We start from the raw sequence: 24670 nt of genomic DNA on the forward strand, positions 1-24670 counted from the left end.
ACACACGTGATGAGGTATCCTGTCGGGAGTTTTTATTGGATTCTGGATAAAAAGCCCCCAACTCCAATGGATGGAGGGCCACAGATCCTGTGGGCTAGGGCAGCGCCCCCAGCACTGGACATCCCTGGCCAGTGGGTCTTGGGGCCTTCCAGGCACCACCACCAGTCGCCGGCAGCTAGTTCTTACCCTCTAGGTGTGTCCCAGTCACACTCCTGAGTCCCTCTCCTGAGATCCCGGGATCCCGGGGACAGCAGGTGGGGGGAAGCAAACCCCAGCCAGCAGCACAGGGGTCTGCTCTGCTCACCCCTCCCCTGCTGGGTGAGACTGGGCAAGGTCGGGCCCCTCCCCCTCCCTCAGCCAAGCCCCCTCGGGGGACAGGTGCAGCAGCTACAAGAGCTCAGCCAGCATCTGCGGACCGGCAGTGGCAGCATGACCCGTCCCTCCCTGGGCTCAGGGACAGCGCCTTCTCCCCCGTCCAGCCCACCCAGCAAGCACCACCGGCTGGAGGAAACGGACCGGCGCACAAAGGAGCCAAGCCTACCACAAAGGTGCTGCACTTGGTCCCAAGCAGAGGCCTTTAAGGCTGTCCTGGCGCCAACCAGGGGAGTATGTAAAGTCACTAAGGTGGGCGGCCGTGCAGGCGCATCACTGGGAGAGGGGAGCCTCTTCACAGCAAAGCTCCCCGCAGGCCCAGGGCACAAAAATCAGAAGCGCCACAGGCCAGCGGGGGGGCAGGTCCATTCAGACACAGAGGGGAGGGCTTGTTCCTGGCAAAGCCATCTGGCCAGTGCGGCTGCTGGGCGTCAAGGCCCAGCTCACTGAGCCTGTGCGCTTGGGAGCGGGGGCTGGTAATCCTTCGGCCTGGCTCCCTCTGCTTTCAGCCACTGCATCTTCTGCTGGTGCTGCTGGATGGCATCCTGGACCCGGGCATCCATCATGGCCTCCGTGAGGACCCCGTCCTCCGAGGCATACGCCATGGCCTGGCAGGGAAAGACAGCACTGACGTGGGGCACATGGAGGGGCTATCCACAGGGAAAAGGGTCCCTCAGCCCAGACTTTCAGCCCCTGGGTGCCACCAGTGACCGGGAACCACCCGCCCCGCAGGACAGGGCCACACCCAGGGATGAGGCGGCCTGGCCCACCGTGAGCTCGCCTCTTGGGAGATTGCCTCAGAACCGGAAGGCCTCCTGGGGGCGGCGGTCAGACTGGGACGCTGAGTCCGCTACCGCTAAGAGGAGCGCTGGCACGTACCCTCTGCCACAGGTGCGGGCCAGTCTCGGGAGGGACGTGGCCCCCCAGCAGGACGCACACATTCAGCACGCCAGCGGCACATGCGTGACTCCCCGTGCGTGCAGAGCGAGCTTGCGAGGGAGCCTGCAGCCACGGCAGCCACCATCCCTGCAGTGCCCCTGGCCCTGCCCACGTCCCCAGCTGGCACGCGTGCTATGTTCTCGCATCACTGAGTTTCTCAATGACTTTCTAAAAATATCAGGTCTGAGGCCAGCTGTCAAGAAGCAGCTCAGGCCCCCCAGCACAGACCTGGAAGGCCCTCACAGAGAGCAAAGCCACCCTCTGGGCCAGGACACACGTGACAGAATCACCACACACCATTTGGGGAGGCAGGTCCACTCTGACACTGAGGGGAGAGCAGGACCCCTAGGAAGAGAGCTCCCCAGGAGGCCCCAGCAATTCTAGCTCGGTCACAGAGTATCCCACCAGGCCCAGCTGCCCCTGAACGCTGAGCACCCAAAGCAGCTGGAAGCTCCCCTAGTGGGAAGGTAGAGGGAGGAGCCCTTTCCAGAATCCCAGAGCAACTGAGCCGACATGTCTGCCCAAGGGGGCCAGGACCCCCACTGAGGGATGGCTGGTCTGAGCCATGGGCTTCCAGCTAAATGAGGAAAAGAGGAAACCACTTTACCACGGAGAAACCCGGCGGGCACCTTAACCAGGTCAACATCCCTGTGATGTTGCACGGATGTCACCTGTCCCCTGTCAGGAAAGTGACCTGGGGTCTTCTCCCCAAACCCACAATCTGTCTGACTGTGAGAAAAACATCAGTAGGACAGTCTCTGTAACACCTGACCAGCACTCCTCAAAACCGCCAGGGTCATCAGAAACAAAAAAGACATCCGGGAACTGTCACAGCCCCAAGTAGAGATGGCAGCTGAAGATGGGGGTCTCTGGAGGGGGCCCTGGGAAAGATCAAGTCTGAGGCGGAGGCCACCATGACAAGGCAAATGTGCCTCACGATAGGAGTGACAGCACGGTGTGGAGGCTCCTCGCCGTCCTCACCGCCGTCCTCCCAGCCTGAAGTGACTAAAACACAGGAAACGTCACTTAAAGAAAAAAGGCGAGCCCTGGAGTCAAGGGCTTCGCTGGTGAATTCTGCCCAACACTTAAAACACTGGTCCTTCTCAAAGTGCCAAAAAGCTGGAGCGGAAGGAACACGAATTCGATTCTGAAGCCAGCATAACCTTGACGGTAAAAGCAGACAGAAACCCCACAATGAAATCACAGACCAATACCCTCCCTGATGTTAATGCAAAAATCTTCAATAAAATACTTGCAAAGCACATTCAGTACCATGTTGAGGGAATCACACCCCATGGCCAGGTGGGATTTACTCCTGGGAAGCACTCATGATGCCCACAGAAAAAACTAACCCCCTGATGCACCACGTTAATAGAACGAAGGACCAAAAACACGTGACCACCTCAACGGCTGCAGAAAACGCAGCTGGCAGAACTCTGCACCCTTTCCTGGTAAAAACACTCAATAAGCTAGGAATGGAGGGAAATTTCCTTAACGTTCTAAAGGTCATTTGTGAAAAACCCACGCAAATATATTACCCAGAGTGAAAGACTGACGGCTTTCCTCTACGGTCAGGAACAAGCCACAGACAGCCACTCTCACCACTTCATGTAACACAGTAGAATTCCTGCCCAGAGCAAATTAGGCAAGAAAAAGAAATAAAAGGGATCCAAATTGGAAGGCAAGAAATAAAAATTACCTGTTTGAAGATAATATATGCTTATATGTAGTAAACCCTAAAGATTCCCACAAAAGTTAAAATTAATAAACTCGGGGCGCCTGGGTCGCTCAGTGGATTAAGTGTCTGACTCTTGATCTCAGCTCAGGTCTTGATCTCAGGGTTGTGAGTAAAAAATAAAACTAATAAGCGAATTCAGCAAATTTGCAGGATACAAGATTAACACACAAAGATCATTTGTGTTTTGTGTCACCTGGCGGGCTCGGTCAGTTAAAAGCATCTGCCTTTGGCTCAGGTCATGATCCCAGGGTGTTGGGATCGAGCCCCATGTTGGGCTCCCTGCTCAGCGGGGACTCTGCTTCTTCCTCTCCCGTGCCCCTCCCCCTGCCGCTCATGTACTCGCTCTTGCTCCTGCTCATTCTCTCAAACAAATAAAATCTTAAAAAAAAAAAAAAAAAAAAAAAAAGAATCACACCTAAACGTAAGACCTCAAATTACAAAGCTACTAAAAGAAAACAGGGGAAGGATTTAGTGGTAACTTCTTGGCTCTGACACTGAAAGTCCAGGTGACAAACAAAACTAACAAATTGGACTGTGTCAAAATTAAAACCTTTTGGGGGCGCCTGGGTGGCTCAATGGGTTAAAGCCTCTGCCTTCAGCTCAGGTCATGGTCTCAGGGTCCTGGGATCGAGCCCCGCATCGGGCTCTCTGTTCACTGGGGAGCCTGCTTCCCTCTGTCTTCCTGTCTCTATCTCTACTTGTGATCTCTCTCTCTGTCAAAAAAATAAATAAAATATCTAAAAAAATTAAAACCTTCTGTGCATCAAAATCCTTAAAAAAAGAACAAAGGCGGGGGGGGGGCGCTCAGCTGGCTGCCAGTGGAGCATGTGACTCCCCTGACCTCTGGCCGGTGAGTTTGAGCCCCGTGTTGGGTGTAGGCATTACTCAAAAATCTTAAACCCTCTGTGCATCAAAGGACATTATCAACCAAATAAAGGAGTAAAAAAGCAACTCATTGAAGGGCAGGAAATATCTGTAAATCACATAACCTAATAAATGGTTAGTATCCGCAATACATAAAGAACTCAACAAAAAACAACCTGATTCAAAAATGGGCAAAGGACATGAACAGACATCTCTCCAGGAAAACGGATACATGGCCAGGAAGCACACAAGATGCCCACATCACAACCATTAGGGAAATGCAATCCAAGCGACCATGAGTGGTCACCTCACATCCGCTAGGACGCCGACAGCTACTATCCAACAACAGAAAAGAACTTGAGTGTTGATGAGCCAGAAACCAGCTGTGCGCACGTCTGGTGTGCGTACAGTGCAACCGCTGTAGGAAACAGCACAGCAGCTCCTCAAACATGATAGTATTCTGCTTTAAAGATTTTATTTATTTATTTGACACACAGAGATCACAGGCAGAGAGGGAGAAGCAGGCTCCCCGCCGAGCAGAGAGTCCAATACGGGGCTCGATCTCAGGACCCTGAGATCATGACCTGAGCTGAAGGCAGAGGCTTCACCCACTGAGCCCCCGGGCGCCCTGGAAGACAGTATTATCACACGATCCAGTAATCTCCCTTCTGGGTGCGTACTCAAAGGAATGAAGAATGGGGTTTCAGAGATACCGGGACACCCGAAGTTAACAGGGGCATTATTCACAACAGCCACCCAAATGTCCTTGTCAGTGGATAAATGGATTCGCAAAATGAAATATATCCACAAGGAATTACAATTCTGTCTTTAAAAGGAAAGAAATGCTGGCACGTGGTACCACACGGATGGACCTTAAGGACACGATGCAGAGTGAAGTCAGTCACCAAAGGCCGAACGCTGCCGGTTCAGCTCACACGCACCGTCTAGGGAGTCCCCTTCACAGGAAGTGGAAGGGCGGGTGCCAGGACATGGGGAGGGGCAGGAGGGTTAGCATTTCACAGAACGGCACTGTAGCTTGGGAAGATGGACATGTCCTGGGGACAGATGGCTGTGACTGCCACACAACAGTGTGAATGTACTTAATGCCACTAAGCTGTGGGCCTAAAAATGGTCAAAAATGGTAAACTTTGCTTGAAGAGTAATAGTAATGACACAGCGAACTGCCACCACGGAGAGCTAAGAGACAGCACGAGACAGCACGGACTCCGTCGTGAAGCCGCCATGCAGCTTCCCGCCACGCAGGGAACAAATGCCTGGGCCCCCACCCTGCAGTCCAGCCCAGGAGGGGCAGGAAGGCCAGTGCAAGCCCAGCCACCTCCGGGCACCTGAGGGTACAGACAGAAGACCGCACTCCTCCGGGGGGGCGGGGGCACCGACGCGCTCTGGTCCCTCCTCTCTGCACCTCACACTCCTCTCCCACGAGCACGACTGCACTGACCGACAGGCCTCAGGCTGGGCCATCTGGTCAGTGAAGGGATACCCCCGGGGGAGGGACAGACCCTCCAGGGAGAACACCCCACGGGCCGCGGAGGTCTAGTCACTGTCTCCCGCACGAAGGCCGCGTCTGACAGTCACTAGCTCTCCATCCACCGGGCCTGTGGCACACCTGTCACCTGGTCTGGGCAGGTGACATATGATGTGGACAGAAAGGAGGTGTGCTGGTTCTAGGTGGAAACATCAAGAACCAGGGCATGGTTTGCTGTCAGGGACTGAACGTGTCCCCACATTCATAGCGTGAAGCCCTGACTTCCCCAGCGCAGCTGTTGGGGCCGACAAAGAAGACGTTACCAGCAGAGGAGGTCGGGAGAGTGGGGGCCGATCCCGTAGAACTAGTGTCCTTACGCATTAGAGCTCCGTTTCTGCCACACGAGGAGGACAAAGCCAGAAAATCACCAACCGAAAGGCAGGAAGGGCCCCCCATCAGAACCCCGTGCTGGCCCCTGATCTGGGACTTCCTGCCTTCAAACCTTAGAAAACGAATGTCTGTGTTCGGGTGGCCTAGGCCGTGGCACTGTCAGGACAGCCCCAGCCGACACACAGCGATCCTCTGCTCTGCTGCTTACAGAAACGGAGCCACCCTCGTGGGGCCTGGGTCCCGAGTTAAGGATAACCTAGAGCCACCCAGCTGGTCCACACTGGCATGTCGTTCAGCCTCTGCGGCTGCTGGAGCAGCGCAGCCAGCTCCGGCCAGGGTCTCGCTCTAACCCGGTCCCCTGCTCCGGCCAGGGTCTCGCTCTAACCCGGTCCCCTGCTCCGGCCAGGGTCTCGCTCTAACCCGGTCCCCGGGGTACCCGAGCTACCACGCTCTGGTCAGAGTAGACGTCTCACTAACAAACACATGCTCACTTAGAAACACCGTGGAATTTCTAGTGATTGGACAACAGGCAGCCTTGGAAGATCTGGGCGCAGGCCCCACAGAGGTAGTGACTCCGACACAAAGTCAAGGTCTGGCCATAGATGGGAGCCACTCAGCAGCCCCCACCTGACAGGGCTTTTCTCTCCTCAGCAATAACCGACCTGCAAATGCTTCCTGGATGCCTGTGCCCAGGGCTCCTGGGGGACAACTGGCTCCCCTCCCTGGGGGTTGGGGGGGCCCTGTGGACACTGCAGGAGGAAAACAATAGGCGTTGGGAATGACAAGAACCACTCTGGGCCGTGTGCCCTGGGTCACAACACAAGGATAAAGTCAGCTTGACTCATGTGTTCTACGCTACCCTCAAGGCCCCCCGGCAAAGCCGACCGTGCACAAAGCAGACAGCCCCCCGGACCGGTGGTCTACACCCGGCACAGACCTGGGAAGGAGACGCCTGACGCCTCATCAGACCAGGTTCACTTCTTGGTTCCTCGGCTCATCTGCCCTCCGAGGAGTCCGCAGACAGCTCACGGGACGCTCCATGGGGCCCTGTGCACCCCTACCCCTCACCAACTACAGAAGCGCCTGCCCCAAATGTGCTAGGCTCCTGCTAGGGACAGAGTCTCCAGTCGTACCTGAGACATCAAGCATGGGCCAGTGGGACCTTGATGCCTATATGACACTTGGTTCATTTCCAGGAAACCCCATGTGATTTCAGAGCCCTATCTGACCTGCAACAAAACCACCATGACAAGGACGTAGGCCATAACATGCAGTCAGTGACCCCTCTCCACGCCCTCCTGCAGTGGGGGCAGAAGCAGGTGGCGGCCACAAAGTAGGACAGGGCATGTCATCTGTGCACAGAAAATCCTTCAACAGAAACACCCTGGGCGGGTGTGGGGGCAGAGCCAGCACTGTCTCCCTTCGAATGCCTCATCACTCCCACGCGGTCAAGCTCACACCTGTAGGCCCCACGTCCCAGCTCACCTGCCAAGCCACAGCAAGCTGCGAGATCTCCCGGCCCGACATGCCCTCCGTCAGCTGCGCGATCTCCGAACACTTCTTCCCGTAGTCAAACTGAGCGAGCTTCAGGCGCCTGTGAAGGAGAAATTCCCGTACGATGTCCTGGAACCCAAGGAACCCGAGACCAGAGCAGAGATCTGGGAGGGCCCCTTGGCTCCCACGAGAGGACCGGGCTATCCGCCAGGGGCAGGAACCTGTACTAGAAACCCCCACATCCGACGCCCCAACTTCTAAAGAGCCAAACCCTGCCTTAATGTCTGCTCTTGATTCCAGGGCTACCAGTTCTGCCCTTCTGACCCCACTAGGAACCTCTCTTCCTTCGGGAGCCCACGTGCCTGCGCAGGGGCTTGTGGGGACAGCAGTGCGGGAGGCGCGCTGCGGCGGCTGCGGGGCTGGTCGGGATGAGCACGAGCGGAGGTGGTGACCTCACGCCCGGCTCCACCACCAGACCGGGGGGCAGGGACCACGTCCTTCTCGGACCACCCCGGTGCCCGGAGGGCACAGCCGCTGAAACCCGGTCAGGGGTGAGCTGCTGGCAAGTGTGGAATCAGAGGAAGGCGGACACTTCAGGTTCGAGCGAGGTTCACTCCGGTCAATCACATGCCGAGCCCGCTTTCCAATCAGGTCCAGCTAAAGACCCAGGAGAGGAAGTCACTCGTGGGAAAAGAGACCTCAGAAACTCACACCGCAACCGGTGTCTGGACTGCAGTCAGGCTAGAAAGGGCCACCGGGAGGCTGGGCGGTACTGGCGCCGGCCAGGGGCGAGGGAGCAGAGGCTCAGGGAGCAGAACGCAAGGGCTCAGGCCGCAGAGGGACAGCACAGGCAGGCAAAGCCCGTCCTAGAACAGAAGACGGCTCTCGCCACCACCAGTGACAGGAGGGATTCAGGTCAGCGCTGCTGCGAGGTCTGGCTCCCCGGAGACGGTTAAAAATAGAGCAGCCTTTCCTATGTGGAGCACTCCGGACGGAGCGGCGAGCGAGGCAGGCCCAGACAGAATGTGGAGGGCTCCCCCACTGCCGGGTGACTTTTGCAGAACAGGGGCTTTGGTGAGTGCCGGCGAGGGGCCCTGGGCTCCCCGGCATCCGGCTGAGCAGCAAACAAGGGTGAGTCCACCTCCGAAATCGCCACGACCGCCTCAGGGGGAACCAAGCCCAGCTGAGGCCTGGCAACCCCCATCACAGGCCCTGACTGCAGCCAGGATCCCTCAAGAGCCCCGGACTGTTACAAGACTTCACGCAGCAGAAGAGCACAGAGATGCTGGTCTGTGATGACAGGGCACGGAGTCCAACGCGGGGGCCAGCCGGTGAGCACAGCTGACCCCCACGTGCAACCCCAGGGTTAGGACTGGGGTGCAGCACCCGGGCGTGGAGCTGGAGGTCGCGGAGGGCCCTGCGGCACTCGAGCCATCTGGATACTTACTGCCTTCCCTCTGTGGCCGGCTTCAGAATGTGCTTGTGGAAATACAGCCTCACCAGGCGCTCCCGCTCGTCTCGCTGCGGCAGGCCGAAGTGGACCATCTCGTCAATGCGGTCGTTCACGGCCCAGTCAAACTGCTCAGGTTGGTTGCTGGCCAGGACCAGCATGAACCTGAAGCCAGCAGACAGTGGGGGCTAGGGAGCTGGCTGACCCGGTGCTTGCCCCCAGGGTAGGGAGCCCCTTAAACCCACACAGGACAATTTTTTAGGAGAATCTATTCGGCAGCCTTTTAACCAAAAAAACCAGCAATGCCCAGCACTGCCCTTTGCCACCCACCCATCCGTCAAACATTTCTCTGCTGACCGACGGCCCAGCCTGATGGGGTGGCCACTTAAGCTTCGCCGTGTGGAGGAACAGGGACCCCACGGCTGGAGACTGACCTCAGCCCCGCACCAGCCTGAGCCGCAGGGTCCGCGGTTCAGCCAGTTCAGCAGAAGGGCCAACTCAGCAGGAACCTGGGCCAGACGCCAGGGAGGTCTGAGCAGGGGCGAGAGTCTCTGGGCAGGAGCCGCGCCAGACAAGGGGGACGCGTATGACCGGGTGGCCCCACAGCCGACCGGAGGGCGAGGTGCCCCCTGGTGACCAGTGGGCCCCCTCAACAACGCAGGAGAGCAAGCGTAGGGGATTCGGAAGGAGCGAGCCCCTTCCCAGAGCAACCTATGCCCCAGGGCAGCTGGCCGTAGGCTGACCACCCGGGCAGCCTGCTGAGGAGGGCAACCAGCAATGTCAAGTGCGGCGACTGTGGGCGAGGACTGGCACCTGGCTCTGAGAGCCCCTGCACCCTGACCGGCCCGGCCCCGCAGTAGGAGCCTCAGTTTCCCCATGAAGCGGCTGTGCGCCGGCAGACGGCCCTCACTTGCTGCTGTGCTGTCCCGTCCGGTGCAGGAAGGCGTTCAGGGTGGCCCTGAGGTCCTCGCTGATCCTCTCCTGCAGAGAAAGTCCTGCTGTCGCGGGGAGGCCGCCACACGGAGACAAACGGAGGCCCCGCTCCAGCCCTCCAGAAGCCCCGCACTCAACACTTCGGAAGTTGCTAAAGACGCCACAGGACCAACTCCTGCTTTTCGACCACATTTATGAAGAAAGTGCGGCTGAGGAGTGGGTTGGGGTCAGACTTCAACCCGAGCAAACACGGCCAACGGACACCACTCCTGACTGCGCACCTACGGCCGGCCGGGCCCAGCAGGCCAGACGGAAGCTTCCAGAATACTCACAGTTGCTCGCTTCCTGAGAAAAGCATCCGCTTCATCCACGAAGAGCAAGAGGCTGAGGGGGGAAAGGACGGATGAGAAGTGGTGAGGGCCGCCCAGCGGAGCACGCTCCAGCCGAACTCCGTTTCAGGAACCCGACGCGCCTGCGACCTCAGCAGGGGCTGGGGACCCCGGGCCCGACAGGGGCACGCCCAGTGCTGCAGGGAAGCGACTGGCTTGTGCCAGACACCCTAATGTGGCACAAGTACTGGGGCCGGCAGCTTCCCATCTTCCATGGGTTAAAAATCAGAAGCACCAAGAGGCTCCTGTGCAGAGCACGAGCCGCTGGTCTGCTCTCGGGGTGGGTTTCTCCCTCAGACTCCCGCCCCAAGAGTATTCCAGCTCTGTGCACAACCAGAGACAGACTGCAGGGAAAGTCGCTGACCACCCCCACCGCTGACCCCCTCCCAGCGGGCGCTCCGGGGGCTGCCGGGAACCCAGGCCAGGCAAGCACATGCACACGCGGGGCCATCCCACAGGGGCCCGGCTCACCCTCGCCGGCTGGTATTGGCCCAGTCGAAGACCTTGTGCATGGCAGTCACGCCGTCCCGCCCCATGGGGGCCACATCCCCGCCTGTCATGATGGCATAGTCCATGCCCGAGTGCAGCGCGAGTTTCTAGGCGAGAAAGGGGCCGGGACGGGGGGAGTTGGGGTGGGGGAGGACAAAACCTGTTTACTCTCCTCCCCTTCGAAGCCCACACGCACTGAGCTCAGCCCCTACCACCAGGTACGGCTAGGATGCTGCCTGCCTCGAAAGCTGACCCCCCTGCACTGCCCGTCCCTGAAAGCCAAAGCAGCAGCCGCTGACCCCAGCGCCCCACGCACCTGTACGGCGCATGCCCTCACCTTGGCAAACAGGGTCTTGCCAGTCCCGGGGGGCCCGTACACCAGAATGTTCCTGTACAGGCTGTGGTTCTTCTTGGTGTTCCTCGTTGCTATGGCGATGTCCCGCACACGGGCCTCCAGGCTGGGCTGCCAGGGGACACGGCAGGTTGGAGCGTACTCGGCTGCCAGTGTGCGCCTCCTGAGCACCCGTACCAGCCCCAAAGCCGGCTCATCCCAGGCATTCAGGAAGGAAAAGCTCATCCCATTCACTTCAGGAAGGAAAAGCAGCCCCAGCCCGTAGGAGAGCTCTATGGGCAGAAGGGTGCCTCCCACCCTGAAGCCCATCACAGCCCTGAGATGGGCAGCACCACTTACACTGAGGACGACGCCCTCCAGTGCATCCTGAGGCTTACTGAGGAGCCGCCTGCTTACCTGTGGGTGGGGGGGCGGGGAACACAAAACACAGGGACAGTAAACTCATCAGCAGAGCCCACAACACGACAGGCACGGAGCGCTGGGAGCAGCCTGACCGCCACACAGAAACCGCCGTGGAGCACACTCCAGGCCACACGTGCCTGGGCCCTGCTCCCACTCTGGAAGGGTGGCCTGTGAGCTGCGGGTACTACTGGGCTAAGCCACTTACAGAGAGCGCCAGCAAGTATGCGGCACGGAACCGACAGAGGGCTTGATCCCATGATAAGGGGATCCCGAGCTTCGGTGAAATCAAGAGCCAAATGCTCAGCCAAAGGAGCCACCCAGGAGCCCCTTCAAATTCTTTACTGATTTTGGGGTCCCTGGGGGCACTCAATGAAGCGTTTGCCTTTAGCTTGGCTCATGATCCCAGGATACTGGGATCGAGCCCCTCGCTGGGCTTCCTGCTCAGTGGGGAGCCTGCTTCTCCCTCTGCTCCTACATACCCCCGCCCCAGCTCATGCACTCTCTTCCTCAAATAAAATCTTAAAAAAATAAAGAAAAAAGATTCTTCATGGATGCTAACTTTCTCAGTTACCCACAGTGATCACTATGGAGATCTAGCCACAGCCCGTGGGAGGATATGCCACAGGAACGACATCAAGCGGGTAGGAGGCCTGGCTCCCCTGGAGGAAGGGAGCTCACAGTGCGCGAGTGCCAGCCACTTCTCTCAGGACGATGGCACACAGGAGCCCCAGGACTTTGTAAACAACCCAAAATCTGCCCAGGGACAATCACACCAACAGATCCCCAGAGGTGACCGAGTGGATATGGTGAGGGTCTCCCCAGTGCGGACGTGACAGGCTCCCAGAACAGCGCCAAGAAGGAAAAAGCCACAGTCAAATCCAACGTGCTGGAGAGAACAGACGGTATTTAGGTAATGAGGGGAAATGAAGACACACATTCACAACCCAGCTGAAATGCCAGAAAGAACTGGGCAGGACACGCGACCGCAGTGAGAAACGGGCCCACACGTACCTGCACAGGGTGCCTCAGGGCCTCGAGCACCGTGATACGAGACGTCTCCCTCACCAGGGACGGCTTCCCCAGCCGGGCCTCAATGTACCGTCCGGCAACGGATGTGGCGTTCTTGGCAGAATAGACTCCGACGGCCAGCAGTGTCAGCCCAGCCACCTGGAGTGGGGGATGGGAGGGCGGGCAGAGCCCGCCCATCCCGCACCGAGCCGTCAGCAGTTGGCACTGTGCCCTCTGCTCACCCCATCCCAGCAAGGCGATGCAAGGGTCCCACAGCAGCATCCCAGCTGGTGCTGAGTTTCCCATGAGCACAGGTATTTCCAGATGGGCAAAGTATCAAAAAGCTTATCATGAACACCCTTTCCAAGAAAGCTACTGCAGGATGCACTCCAGTGGGACTAGGGAAGCTTCCAGGTGACGGTCCCAGCTGTGGAGAGACAGAGACCCCAAGGCTCACGGGAGATAGACCGAATGCTGTGGTGGGAGCACAATCACGGGACACGGGACCAAGAGCTACAAGAGGTTCTTGGAAAGCATGCCGACACCTGGAAATAAAACGGAAATGTCTTCCTTACAGGGCAAACAGCCTTGCTACTGCAGGAGGAAGCAAGGTTCCAGGAGACCAGGTGGGAACTACAATGATAGGAACAAGGGTCCAAGAGGCCTGTGGCAGGGTGGCTGGGACGGGGCCGGCCTCAAGGCAGCCAGCAGCTCGTGCATACAGCAACCTCCCACGCTGCCCGGTGTCCTCCAGCAACCACCCCCGGGTGCGTCTCCCCGACTTGCTGGGAAGGTACACGCTGGACCCGTGAGCAGCTGATCCAACAAGAAGGACAGCCAAGGGGCATTTCCTGCTCCGCCTGTCCTGTGCCCAATTCCCTGCCGAGGAGCTCTGTCGGGGGCAGGGCCAGGACTGACTGCCACCCCACCACGCAGCCCTGGTCAAGCTTCCAGACTGAAGATGAACATTAGAGATTCAAAGGCAAACACAGATGTTTAGAACAGCTGGAAAGATCTGAGTGCACGGGGTGCTGAGACCATAGGAGCAGTCAGAATGCCCTTAATTCACCTTAAAACACTCCAGGGAGAGGGGTTGGTGGTACCTGGGTGGCCTGGTTGGTAGAGAGTCTGCCCTGGGCTCAGGTCGTGACCTCAGGGTCCTGGGATCAGCCCCGCATCTGGCCCTCTGCTCAGCAGGGAGCCTGCCTCTCCCTCTTCTTCTGCCCCTCCCCTCCCCTACTCTGTACTCTCTCCCTCAAATAAATAAATCACATCTTTTTTTAAGATTTTGCCTATTTATTTGACACAGGAGACCACACACAAGCCGAGGGAACAGGAGAGGGAAAAGCAGGCTTCCTGCTGAGCAGGAGCCCGACATGGGGCTCAATCCCAGGAACCTGGGATCCTGACCTGAGCCGAAGGCAGAGGATTAATGACTGAGCCACCCAGGTGTCCCTAAATAAATCAAATCTTAGGGGGAAAAAAAAGGCAGCAACCTCACTAGCTGCAGGTTTCCTTAACTGGCGTCCTGCCCTCCCTGGACAGTCCACCCCCACTCTCCTTGAGGCACAGCCTGACCTCCCCCACTGCCCTTCACCGTCTCCAGAACAAGGCTAGAACTACGTCCAAAGCAGGGCGCTTGCAGGAAGGGCTTGGGAAGCCAGAACGCCGTGAACTCGGGTGCCCAGGGACACTCCTGGTTAGCCAGGCTACTTGTTAGGGCCTCACTACCACAGAGCAGGCGCCAAGTCACATCGTGTGGCCCAGAGCAGTGCCTGGCACAAGGCCGACAGAAGGCCTTGCGGAGTTGGAGGCTCTTTGGGAACCTGCCCTGGCTGACGCCCACCCCACTGCCCTGAGTGCTGACCAGCCGCATGGCATGGGGCACAGACCACAGGGCCTGAGGACAAGTGCCTGGAGTCCTACGGCCTCACTGGCTGCCCTCCGCTTCCCACTAGAGGGTAGGAGCCCTCACAGGAGCATGGTTTAGAGGGGTTCACAGCCACATCTCCGGTGCCTCTGGAGCTCGAGCTGGGCCCCACCCTTGAGGCTGCCAGGCAGATTTCCAGTTACGCTTTCCAAAGGGCAGCGCTTCTAAGGAAGTGGGAAACTAGAGCTCTGGCTTCAGATCTGGCTTCTAGATCTTCCCACATCTTGCAGCCTAACGGTTAAAAAGCCTAACCCCAACGCCAACAGCAAACTGCTGGCCGTGCCCCACCCCCCGGGACTGTACCACGTCCTGTGTGCGCGGAAGGGGCTGGAGGGAAGGGCAGCAGCAAAGGCTTAGACCGTGGCCCTGCCCGGCCTCCCCCAGTCGGGCGCCAGGCCCCTTGCGCGGCTGGCAGGAGGCAGGACCGCAACCCAGCAGTGACTGTGACACAGGCCACAAGCAGAAAGACGTGGCAGGGGTGTTTACCGTGGCTGTCACTTTGTCCCAGTCTGTCACAAAGGCACGGAATCCTTCACCAAACAGGGCGCCTGCTGTCCTGTAGAGGAAGCAGCTATGTGACAAGGGATCTAGGCTGGAGAAAAGGGCACGGGCGATGAATGTCAGCCCTGAAGGTCAGCACACGGTTAGACCTGCTGAGCGCCCGCCTCCCACCAATGTACCAACCGAGGGCCTCCTGGCCCAGGTGAAAGGCCAGATGACATCGGCCACAGGGCTCTGCCAGGGGCCTCTGGGACCTGTGGCGCACCTGATGGACTCCAGGACGGTCTGGCGGTGCTCAGCAGCCTTCAGGCGGATCTGCTCACGAATAACGTCCGCGTTCTCCCGCTCGGCCTTGGCCCGCGCCCGGGCCTCTGCCTCCACACGCAGCATTTCGTTCTTGTGCCGCAGTTCCATCTCCCGTTCCACAGTGGCTGCCCAGGGAAAGGGCAGGGAGAGGGTGTTCAGCCCACAGCCCCCTAATCCTCCCAGTGCGGCCCAGGCAACCCTCCTCCCGGGAGGGAGGCGACGCCGGTCAGATGCTGGGGGAATGCCTGGCTTGCCCAGCTTCTACTGTGCGGTCCCAACCAGAGAACGGAGAGCCCCTAGGAGGCCCTATCCAGAGTCTTGAAATGTTGCTTGGGGATCCAAGTGCCTGAAGCAACATACGTCTGTGCTTACAGGCTGCTTTCCCCAGCAGCCGTTCTCCAGCCTAGGGCAGCTCTGAGGACAGCCCCCACAAGCCCAGCTCTACCTCGCCGCATGGCCTCCTGCTTCTGCACCGACTCTTCCTGCTTCCGTAAATTCTCCTCATTGAGAAGTTGCTGAGAAGAAGCCACAGGGAAAAGGGAAAACTTTCAAAATTAGGAAACTGATCTGGGGTGCCTGGGTAGCTCAATCGGTGGAGCTGGTTTTGGCTCAGGTCATGATCTCAGGGTCACGGGATGGAGCCCTGCCTGGGGCTCTGTGCTCAGCAGGGGTCTGCCTGTCTGTCCCCTCCTCCCTCTGCCTCCCTACCCCTGCTCAGGCACTCTCTCTCATGAAAATAAATAACTAAAACCTTAAATAATATGTTAAAAATGATCAGGAATCAATCTAAGAGCTAAGCTGCCTCCGCCTGTGGGGACACTTATGCTGCCCCAGGGTCTGCAAGCCTCTCTGGGAATGACGGCCCAGGGCCTACACACTCCACAGCCCTTGGAGGCAGGTCTGAACCCCACGTAGGACATGTGCACCTGTGCATGGCGGGTGGGGTGGTGCAGGAGCCCTTGCCTCTAGCACAAGTCTGCCACAGGACAGGCCTCTGGGCACCCTAGGCCAAACATCTGTCCTCAGAATACTGTCTTTCCCCATGAAATTTACTTTTAGGGAAAAAAAAATTTTTTTTTAAGATTTTATTTATTTATTTAACAGAAAGACAGCAAGAGAGAAACACAAGCAGGGGGAGTGGGAGAGGGAGCAGCAGGCTTCCCACAGAGCAGGGAGCCCGGTGCGGGCTCGATCCCAGGACCCTGGGACCATGACCTGAGCCGAAGGCAGGTGCTTAATGACTGCGCCCCCCAGGCGCCCCCACAAGTGCCCCCTTCATCTCCATCACCCACCCCCCACCTCTCTTCAAGGACCCTCAGTTTCCCCGTCATTAGGAGTCTCTTATGGTTTGTTTCCTTCCCTCCTTGCTCTTCACCCGTCCCCGATGTGCACCTGTTTTGTTTCTTAAATTCCACATACGAGGGGCGCCTGGGCGGCTCAGTGGGTTAAAGCCTCTGCCTTCGGCTCAGGTCATGATCTCAGGGTCCTGGGATCGAGCCCCGCAGCGGGCTCTCTGCTCAGCGGGGAGCCTGCTTCCCACTCTCTCTCTCCGCCTGCCTCTCTGCCTGCTTGTGATCTCTGTCAAATAACTAAATAAAATCTTAAAAAAAAAAAAATTCCACATACGAATGAAATCAGGTTGTCTTGCTCTGACTTTTTTTGCCTAACATTACATACCCTAGCTCCAACCAAACCGTAGCAAATGGGAAGATTTCTTTCTTTTGGAAGGCTGAGTCTTCTTGCGACGCCCGAACAGGTACCAGCATTTGGAAACCACCCCTACCATGCCCTTGTCACAGCCGGATTCCCAGGTTCTCACCCAGAAGAACCTCACCACAGCCAGAGCCTGGAGGCCCATGTCTCCTGTGTGTGTGTCCCTGGGACCCAGCACTTACTGCTGGTAAAACAGCACCAAATTCCGGCCCACCAGCTGCCCCAGAAGACGCCGTGCCCTCGGCACAGACGGAGGCGGCTCACCTGCTGCTTCAGCTGGTCCTCGTAGCGCTGCCGGGCCAGCTTGTCTTGGTACTGGGCCCTCTAGGGAGGGAGAGGGCGGCGTGAATACGGCTCAGCCGGAAAAGCTGGTGGACGGCCTGAAACCAACATCTGAATCCAGACTTTCCTGGGTCCTGGGCCCTCGGATAAGCCCCCACCCCTACCTGCTATGAGCAAGCACACACGCTTGGGACGCATGTGCTCCCCGTCACGCTCAGCACGGGCGGATCCGTGGGCTTTCAATGTTTGCACACGGTCTTTCCAGAGCCTCGGTGGGCGACAGACCCAGACTGAATGTGGGGACCATGGCGTGCCCCAGCAGCGCCCCACCCCGGTCCCCCTGTGGCTGTGTGGCCCTGCGGTCCTTACGGCCTGGTGCTGTCGCGTCTCCTCGCTCAGAGTCTTCCTCCTCTCTTCCGCCTGCACACGGATCTGCTCGCTCTTCAGCTGCTCCACGGCGGCCTCGTACTCCTACAGAATGTTCCAGTGGCTGCGAGCCCAGAGCTGCTGGGGCCTCCCTCTCAGAACTCTGAGCTCAGGGCTCACTGCCTCAATAGCCCTCTCCTGTGTGGGCTCCAAAGGGGCTGGACTGGAGCAGGAGAGGCGCCCAGAAAACACCGCCTGGACCGGCACCCCGCACGCCCGTCGGCTCCCAGCCGTGTGGGCACCGCGGGCCCAGGACCACCCAGCCCCACAGGTAGTGAAGTGCCAGGAGAACGGATAGGGCTGGGCCCCAGAGAAGCAAGGGCATCCAGGAGACCGGCTTCCCCACACCGTTTCCATGGTTTACGTCCCAGGCTCACTTCCGGACTATGCTTTGCAACAACCAACGGTGCAGGCCAGAGCCTGTGCCTTTCCTACGCTTGCTGCGTGCTCAGCATAAAGGTCCCGCCGAAAGCAGACAGACCAGGTGAGAACGTGCCTTGGAGAGACCAGAGTCCTCCCCACGGCAGCCCTTCCGGGTGGGGCTCCTGCAAGCGTTCAGGCGACAAACCCAGCGCGCTGCTGGCCTCTTCCTATTTCCCTCTCAAGCACAAGCACAGAGGCAAATCCCAGCAGGAGATGCCTGAGGAACCAGCCCAGGGCCCACTGCCCACATGCACTTTCTCCTTCCAGGCCCTCCCTGCCCACGGGGTGAGGCTTCCTCCACGGCAGCACGCCCCCTGCTCACCTTGAGCTTGGACTGCTGCTCCAGCTGCAGAGTCTGCTCCTGCATCTGTGCCAGACTCAGGGCCTCCTTGGCGTGTCCTGGAGGGGAGAGGACAGAGTGGGTGTCAGGACGCTGGCGCACCAGGCAAGCATCCCAGTGTGGCGGGGGGGGCGGGGAGGGCTTTCAGGGAGACCACAGCTCACCCCGACCGCAACACTCCTGTGCCCACCCTCACTCCCGCGATCTCGCTTGGCGACTCCCCCACTCCAAGGCCACTGCCTCTTCTCATCCGCTGTGTCCGCTCCCCCCTCCACAGGAAGCCCTGCATGTGAGACCTCGCACCCCCTCCAGCTGTCGCGTCCCGGAGGGCTATTAGAAAGGCTGCCCCCCGCGAGCTGAGAGCCGGGTCAACGGGACAGTCCTATCCCGGTTAAATAAAAAAGCAGCCTGCGGCCAGAGGATCTTATTTTTCGTGGTAGGTAGTTTCTCTTAGGTCTCCAATACCTATCATCATCAACCCCACACCAGACACACGTGCGGAGCACCATCAACAGGAAATAAACCGTTAAGTTACAAACACGCCAACGTGCAGAGTAAAGGCTCTTCACAGACCTCGTGAACACATACGTTATCAACGTCTTCTGTGTGCATGTCTTTTCTTAAGATTCTATTTATTTGTCAACAGAGAGAGAGAGCGCACGTGCGCCCAAGCAGGGGGAGCAGCAGGCAGCCCAAGGCGGGACTCAATCCCAAGATCCTGGCATCATGACCTGAGCCTTCCAGGCATCCCTTCCCTGTGTGTTTTATTCATAAGGTGCAATCCGTATCCATCAATATTGGGTCTTCTGGAAAAAAACTAAGTTCTGATCGTCTCCTAACCAAAAAGCCCATGCATCTGGCTTCTCAAATATTTCGGTGAGGACACAATTCTCCCATACGTTAAGACTTCACTATAAATAACGTTCTACTTGGGGCGCCTGGGTGGCTCAGTGGGTTAAAGCCTCTGCCTTTGGCTCAGGTCATGATCTCAGGGTCCTGGGATCGAGCCCCGCATCGGGCTCTCTGCTCAGCAGGGAGCCTGCATCCCTGCCTCTCTGCCTGCTTGTGATCTCTGCCTATCAAATAAATAATAAATAAAATTTTAAAAAAAAAAAAAAGTTCTACTATATGACAGCACAGAAAGTGACTGGGAACCCCTGGGAACCCAGCTCCCTGACAAAACAACGCGCCTGGTTCTCTCCCTTTGTGAACCAAGCATCTCCCCTTCCACCCCAGACCCACAATCTAGTTTTTGAAGCCTTTGAAGTATGTCGCGGACCCCAGTGCCCATCACCCCCAACCTGCAGGGAACACGTCAGGAACTACAGCGACTTCTGCTCCCAGGGCTGTCAGCGCCCGCACAGGCGGCCGTGGGTGCGGCGGAAGCTGCCGTGTTTGGAGGGTCCACTAGGGCAGGGCGGGAGGCGAGGACACACTGCCTGCGCCTGGGAAGGACCTTCCGAGCCGGCCCAGATTGGGCTGACACAGCCTCTCCCCCTGCCCTGCAAGGCTCTTCCCTGGGGGTCTGGTGATCAGAGCCACAGGATCCTGGGGGACCCGCCCCTGAGGAGAGGCAGCACAAAGGCACCAGGCTCCCGTATCCTGCACCACTGGGAATCCACAAAGCCAAGCCTTGAACAGACCGCAGGAGACCCTTTAACATAAACATCTGAGCAGGAGCGCGTGAGAGCACAGCCGTGCCCAGCCTGGTGTAGCAGACAGGAACGCGGGCGCCTCGGGCCGACAACGCGGAGACCGGGTCCCAGCTGCCCCTTTCACCCACGGCACGACCTTCGGCCGGCCAGGCTCACCTCACCTGCATACGGGGCAATCAGAGATCCCTCCGCCACTGCCTCTCGAGAGAGGGAAAGGAGAGAGCAAGTACCTCAGCGCAGGGCCCAGCGCAGGGCCTGGCACACGCCCGGCTCACCCCGGGCTCCGACCTCACACTACCAACGACTATTCCCCACCTGAGACCATCCTGTGAAAGGAGCTGCATCTTCCAAAGCATCCCCGCAGCGCCTCCTACAGGCAAGGGGCTCTTTTACACACCCACTTTCCTGCAGCGGACAGGCACAGGGACTGGACCACTCCGATCTCAACGCCAAATGTGCTTCTCTGGCCTCCAAGGAAGGCCTAGAGACCTAGGGGACGAGGGAGCATCAGGCTGGGCCCAAAGGACAGAGCAGGTGGTCATACTACAAGGAGCTGCTGACGGCATCGTGGTTTGCTTGGAGACAGCAGGGAGGTCAACAAACAGGCTCAGCCCAACCAGGAAGGCACTGCAGCCTGTAAGCTGCGAGTACCAAAAAGACTGGTTTTGGAGAGCGGCTACTTTTTTTTTTTAAGATTTTATTTATTGGGGCGCCTGGGTGGCTCAGTGGGTTAAAGCCTCTGCCTTCGGCTCAGGTCATGATCCCAGGGTCGTGGGATCGAGCCCCGCATCAGGCTCTCTGCTCAGCAGGGAACCTGCTTCCTCCTGTCTCTCTGCCTACTTGTGATCTCTGTCTGTCAAATAAATAAATAAAATCTTAAAAAAAAAAAAAAAGATTTTATTTATTTATTTGACAGACAGAGATCACAAGTACGCATAGAGGCAGGCAGGTGGCAGGGGAGCAGGCTCCCCGCTGAGCAAAGAGCCCGATGCGGGGCTCGATCCCAAGACCCTAAGATCATGACCTGAGCCGAAGGCAGAGGCTTTAACCCACTGAGCCACCGAGGCGCCCCTGGAGAGTAGCTACTGAGCAGAGACGCAAGAGGCACCTTGGAAAGAATGGCTTGGGGACAGAAAAGAGTGGTACGCTAGAGCAAAACCCTTTCCCACTGACCAGCAGTTAGGCCAGGAAGGCTCACAGGAACAGAATGAAGCACAGGGATGCCTGACTGGCTCAGTGGGAGAAGCATGTGACTTTTGAGCCTGGGGTTTTAAGTTTGAACCCAAAGTTGGGTGTAGACATGACTTAAAAAGTTAAAAAAAGGGGGGGGGGGCGCCTGGGTGGTTCAGTATGTTGGGGCCTCTGCCTTCAGCTCAGGTCATGATCCCAGGGTCCCAGGATGGAGCCCCGCACTGGGCTCTCTGCTCCGTGGGGAGTCTGCTTCTCCCTCTGCCTCTGCTGCTCTCCCTGCTTGTGCTCTCTTGCTCTGTCAAATAAATGAATCGTATCTTAAAAAGAAACAACAACACTGGATGTAGAGACTGATGGGGGACCATACCTCCTCTACAGTGTCCCCTGGGGGCTCAGCTGGAGAATATTCTGGGGGAGGAGCTCTCGGGCAGCTGGTACCAGAGACGTGGCAGCTGTTCAGCGGCACGATCAGATGAGGAAGAGAGGCCCCTGACCTGCCTCCCCTCAGGCACACTCAAGGCTATTCACAAAGGCCCCTATAACTGCAAGGGTCTGGGGACAGTACGATTCAGCTTCCCTAAGTGGAAAATTCTGAAATTCTCTGCAGGACTGAGTGGATAAAATGTCACAAGAGCTGGGGCAGAAAGGTGCCCCCCACAAGGTGTTAACAAGAAACTGGATCACATGTCAAACTCTGACATCATCCGAGGAGCCCTGATGCCCAGCCCCACCTCATAACTGAAATTATCCAGGCAGGCCTCAGGAGACAGGCCCAAATATCCAAATGTTTTTAACGTCCCCAGGGGACCTGAGAGCCAGGCATCCTTGCACCAGAATGTTCTTGCAGTCCCCTGGGGAAGGGCAGGGACTGAACCACAAAGGGCCAGGCCTCTCCGTCCTTAAACAGATAGAGTCTCCCTTACACCAGTTTATAACACGGCTCCTTTACACAGCCTCCTGCGAAAAACGGGCGTCTCTGCTCAAGCAATAATTTGAGAACTGTATTCTTTCTATCGGTATTCATTCTGTGCCTTTTACATCCCGGGTTCTCAAACACTCGGACTACGTCCTAGGACAAATCATGAAGCTAACAGGAGAAAAGACAATTGCGAGGACAGGACAGAGGCTTAGCGAAGGTCCCGCCGATGACGGTGCCTTGAGGGCCCTGAGTGAGGAAGGCTACCAGGAGGGACCGGGACATACTGACCTGCGTTGCACTACAGACGCCTCCCATCTGAACGCTCACGCTTTCCAGTAACAAGCACAAATCTGCTTTATTTTCCACGAAACCAATGGCCCTCATCCGTACTTCCCTGCCCAAGCGGAGGACTGTCGCCCGCACCACACTCGGACCGGATCTGGCCAAGGCTCTGGCCACGTGGAGGCAGCAGCAGGCGCGAGGAGCTCCCCTCCGCGACAGTCACTGAAGCCCGGACTCCAGCCCCGGCAGCTGCTGCCTGTGGCCTCTGGCGGTCCGAGCTGCACCAGCTTCCTCACTGGGGGTGCAGTGAGGGGACGCCCGGAAGGCGCCAGCGCTGCTGGTACCCCCGGCGTCCCCGCACGCACGGTGGCTCCGGCCAGGCTGATTCCCGTGGGCCGGGTTCCTCGCCGGGCAAGCGCGACTGCAGCCAGCCGCCTACCACGCGGACGGCCAGGGAGCCCAGTGCGCCCCAGGACCGGCCATGCCCGGCGGCTCGGTGCACCGGCCCTGCGTGGAAGAGCCCCGAGCTCCCCGGGCCCCCACCCCAGCCCGGCCCCCGCCCTCGCCGCCGCACTCACGCGAATGCTCCAGCTCTCGCGCCGCCTTGGCCGCGCGCTCCAGGCCCGTGGGGTCAAAGTTACTCCATTTGTCCTTGGGCGCCTGCCGATCCCCCGCGCCGCGGTCCCCGCCGCCCTCCGCCCCAGGCTGAGCGGGCGGCAGAGACAGCGGCGGCCCCGCGCCTTCGCCCTTGGGGCCCTTGATGCCGAAGAGCCACGACATGGCGCGAGACCGCCACGCGCCGCGGCCCCGCCGGGAGCCGGAGCCGAGCTGAAGCGCGGGGAGCCGAGCAGCCTGCACGCGCCCGAGCCGGCGGTCAGAGGTCCCGCGCAGGCGCAACAACTCCTCTTCCTCCCAGGCGACGGAAGCGCACTAGGGACACGACCGTCCGGCCTTCGGATTGGCCGGTGGTGACGTGACGCCACCGACGTCCTCGCCAGGACTGCCTGCACTCGCTCCGGGGGCGGGCCGTCGAGGGGCGGGCCGTCGAGGGGCGGGCCGAAGCGCCTAGTTACGGGGACCGATCAGGGACAAAATCGACGGGTTGGCTGCGCGTGCGCCCTGCTTCACGCCGGTTCCCGGTCCGGCGTCGGTTCTGTGTCCGCGCGCGGTGGGCTCCCGCAGAATCCCGACGAGGCGGGCGGAGGTGCGGGTGCCGGCGAGCCGAGGCGGGGCCCTTGGTACGCGAGGCCCCGAAGCCAGGGCGGTCGGCCCCGACGGAGGGAGCGGCCTTCGGAGGAGAGCCTGCCGAGAGAGGCTGATCCGCGAGGGAGGATCCACCCGGCCGGGCGCGGGGATGCCGGGGCCCCCGGAGGCTGGAGGCCACGCGCGGGGGGTCTGGGCGCTCGCGCACAGACGCTCGGCGGGGGCCCGCGGTCCCTGCCAGTGTCCGGCAGCCTCAGGACGTTCACGCGCCGGCCGGAGGTCGAGCTCTCCCCGGCCTCCTCCCAGGGATGTCCGCAGACGCCAGCGGTCCCTGCTCGTGCGCTCCGGCTCCCAACGCGAGGGAGGCCGACGCCACCCCGGAAGTGTGCAGACGCAGAGCAGCCCACCCCGCTCCTCCCACCTTGCTGGAGGAGGGGTCCTGGCTGGGGGGCACCTGCAAGGGTCACGTGGCTGGTTCCGGGACACAGGGCCAGGCCCGACGGCCTCGGGCGGAGGGAGAGAAGGCTGGGCGCAGCCAGCATCGCTCTAGAACCCGCAGTGCCCGGAGCTAGCAAAGTCGCTTCTGGGGCCAGCATCCAAGTTGCCCCTTTACTCTTTCCTTGATGGAATTGTTCGAGTTCCCAGAATTATATGGCGTTGTCCCCACTACACTGAAAACAGCTTTAAGCCTGAATGAAAAGGGTGGGAGGGTGTCACAGATAATTCTGTGATCTTTCGTGCTCAGGAGAAAGCGGGATGAGTTTCCCAGCCAGATGCCACCCCCTCCCCCACACCAGTGGCCATCCAGGTTTTCCTGGATTAGCCACAAACTAGACCTCCCAAAGCACACACACCCCGCCCCACCCCCGCCCCGCAGGGCTCAGCTGGATTAAGAAGAGGAAATGCTGACCCCTTTTCTGTTCTTTCTCTCCAGCTTCCAAAAGGACCTGCTGGTTCTGGTGTTGCTCACAGTCGCCCAAACCCATATACACCCACGTCCCCCCCATGGGACAGACTCCAATCCTGCCAAAACGGAGGCTGTCCGGCCAGCCCTCCCAGGACTGAGCCCCCAAAATAGGGCCCCAGGCTGCTGATCCCCATCCTCGCCACCAAAGCAGGGCTCCCAGATCACAGGGCTCCTGCAGCTCTTCCGTGGGCTTCCAGAGGGTCAGAAGAGGGCATGAGGGGCCGTA

General features: G+C 59.0%; 1 protein-coding gene across 3 annotated transcripts; it reads right to left on the bottom strand.

Annotated features, from left to right (window-relative positions):
- Positions 1 to 10: 10 nt before the first annotated feature.
- LOC116566935 (ATPase family AAA domain-containing protein 3) lies at positions 11 to 23161 on the bottom strand. 3 transcript variants are annotated; one of them, XM_032301608.1, is made up of 16 exons: positions 22853 to 23160; positions 18210 to 18286; positions 17408 to 17509; positions 17021 to 17080; positions 15489 to 15558; positions 15003 to 15168; positions 14723 to 14792; positions 12310 to 12465; positions 11236 to 11292; positions 10882 to 11007; positions 10527 to 10651; positions 9999 to 10050; positions 9644 to 9714; positions 8731 to 8898; positions 7275 to 7383; positions 11 to 980 (listed from the first exon to the last, which is right to left on the bottom strand). In XM_032301608.1, exons 1-16 carry the CDS (start codon positions 23052 to 23054, stop codon positions 816 to 818), a joined length of 1776 nt encoding a protein of 591 aa, XP_032157499.1. In that variant the 5' UTR covers positions 23055 to 23160; the 3' UTR covers positions 11 to 815. The 3 variants fall into 3 exon arrangements, 2 of the variants coding, with proteins under 2 accessions (XP_032157499.1, XP_032157500.1); XM_032301609.1 differs by lacking the exon at positions 11 to 980 and adding an exon at positions 4476 to 5793; XR_004276052.1 differs by lacking the exon at positions 11 to 980 and adding an exon at positions 7995 to 8149 and having other exon boundaries at positions 7295 to 7383; positions 22853 to 23161.
- Positions 23162 to 24670: the final 1509 nt, after the last annotated feature.

The sequence above is a fragment of the Mustela erminea genome, chromosome 10, assembly GCF_009829155.1.
Source record: "Mustela erminea isolate mMusErm1 chromosome 10, mMusErm1.Pri, whole genome shotgun sequence".
In the NCBI taxonomy this organism is placed as follows: Eukaryota; Metazoa; Chordata; class Mammalia; order Carnivora; family Mustelidae; genus Mustela; species Mustela erminea.

What these genes read in the sequence shown, in the direction of transcription:
- LOC116566935 (XM_032301608.1), bottom strand. Translation starts at nt 23,054, where the DNA reads ATGTCGTGGCTCTTCGGCATCAAGGGCCCCAAGGGCGAAGGCGCGGGG. An exon ending in AGCAGCAGTCCAAGCTCAAG is followed by an intron (nt 17,510 to 18,209) that starts GTGAGCAGGGGG and finishes AACATTCTGTAG; the next exon opens with GAGTACGAGGCCGCCGTGGA. An exon ending in TTCTCAGGAAGCGAGCAACT is followed by an intron (nt 9,715 to 9,998) that starts GTGAGTATTCTG and finishes CTTTCTCTGCAG; the next exon opens with GAGAGGATCAGCGAGGACCT.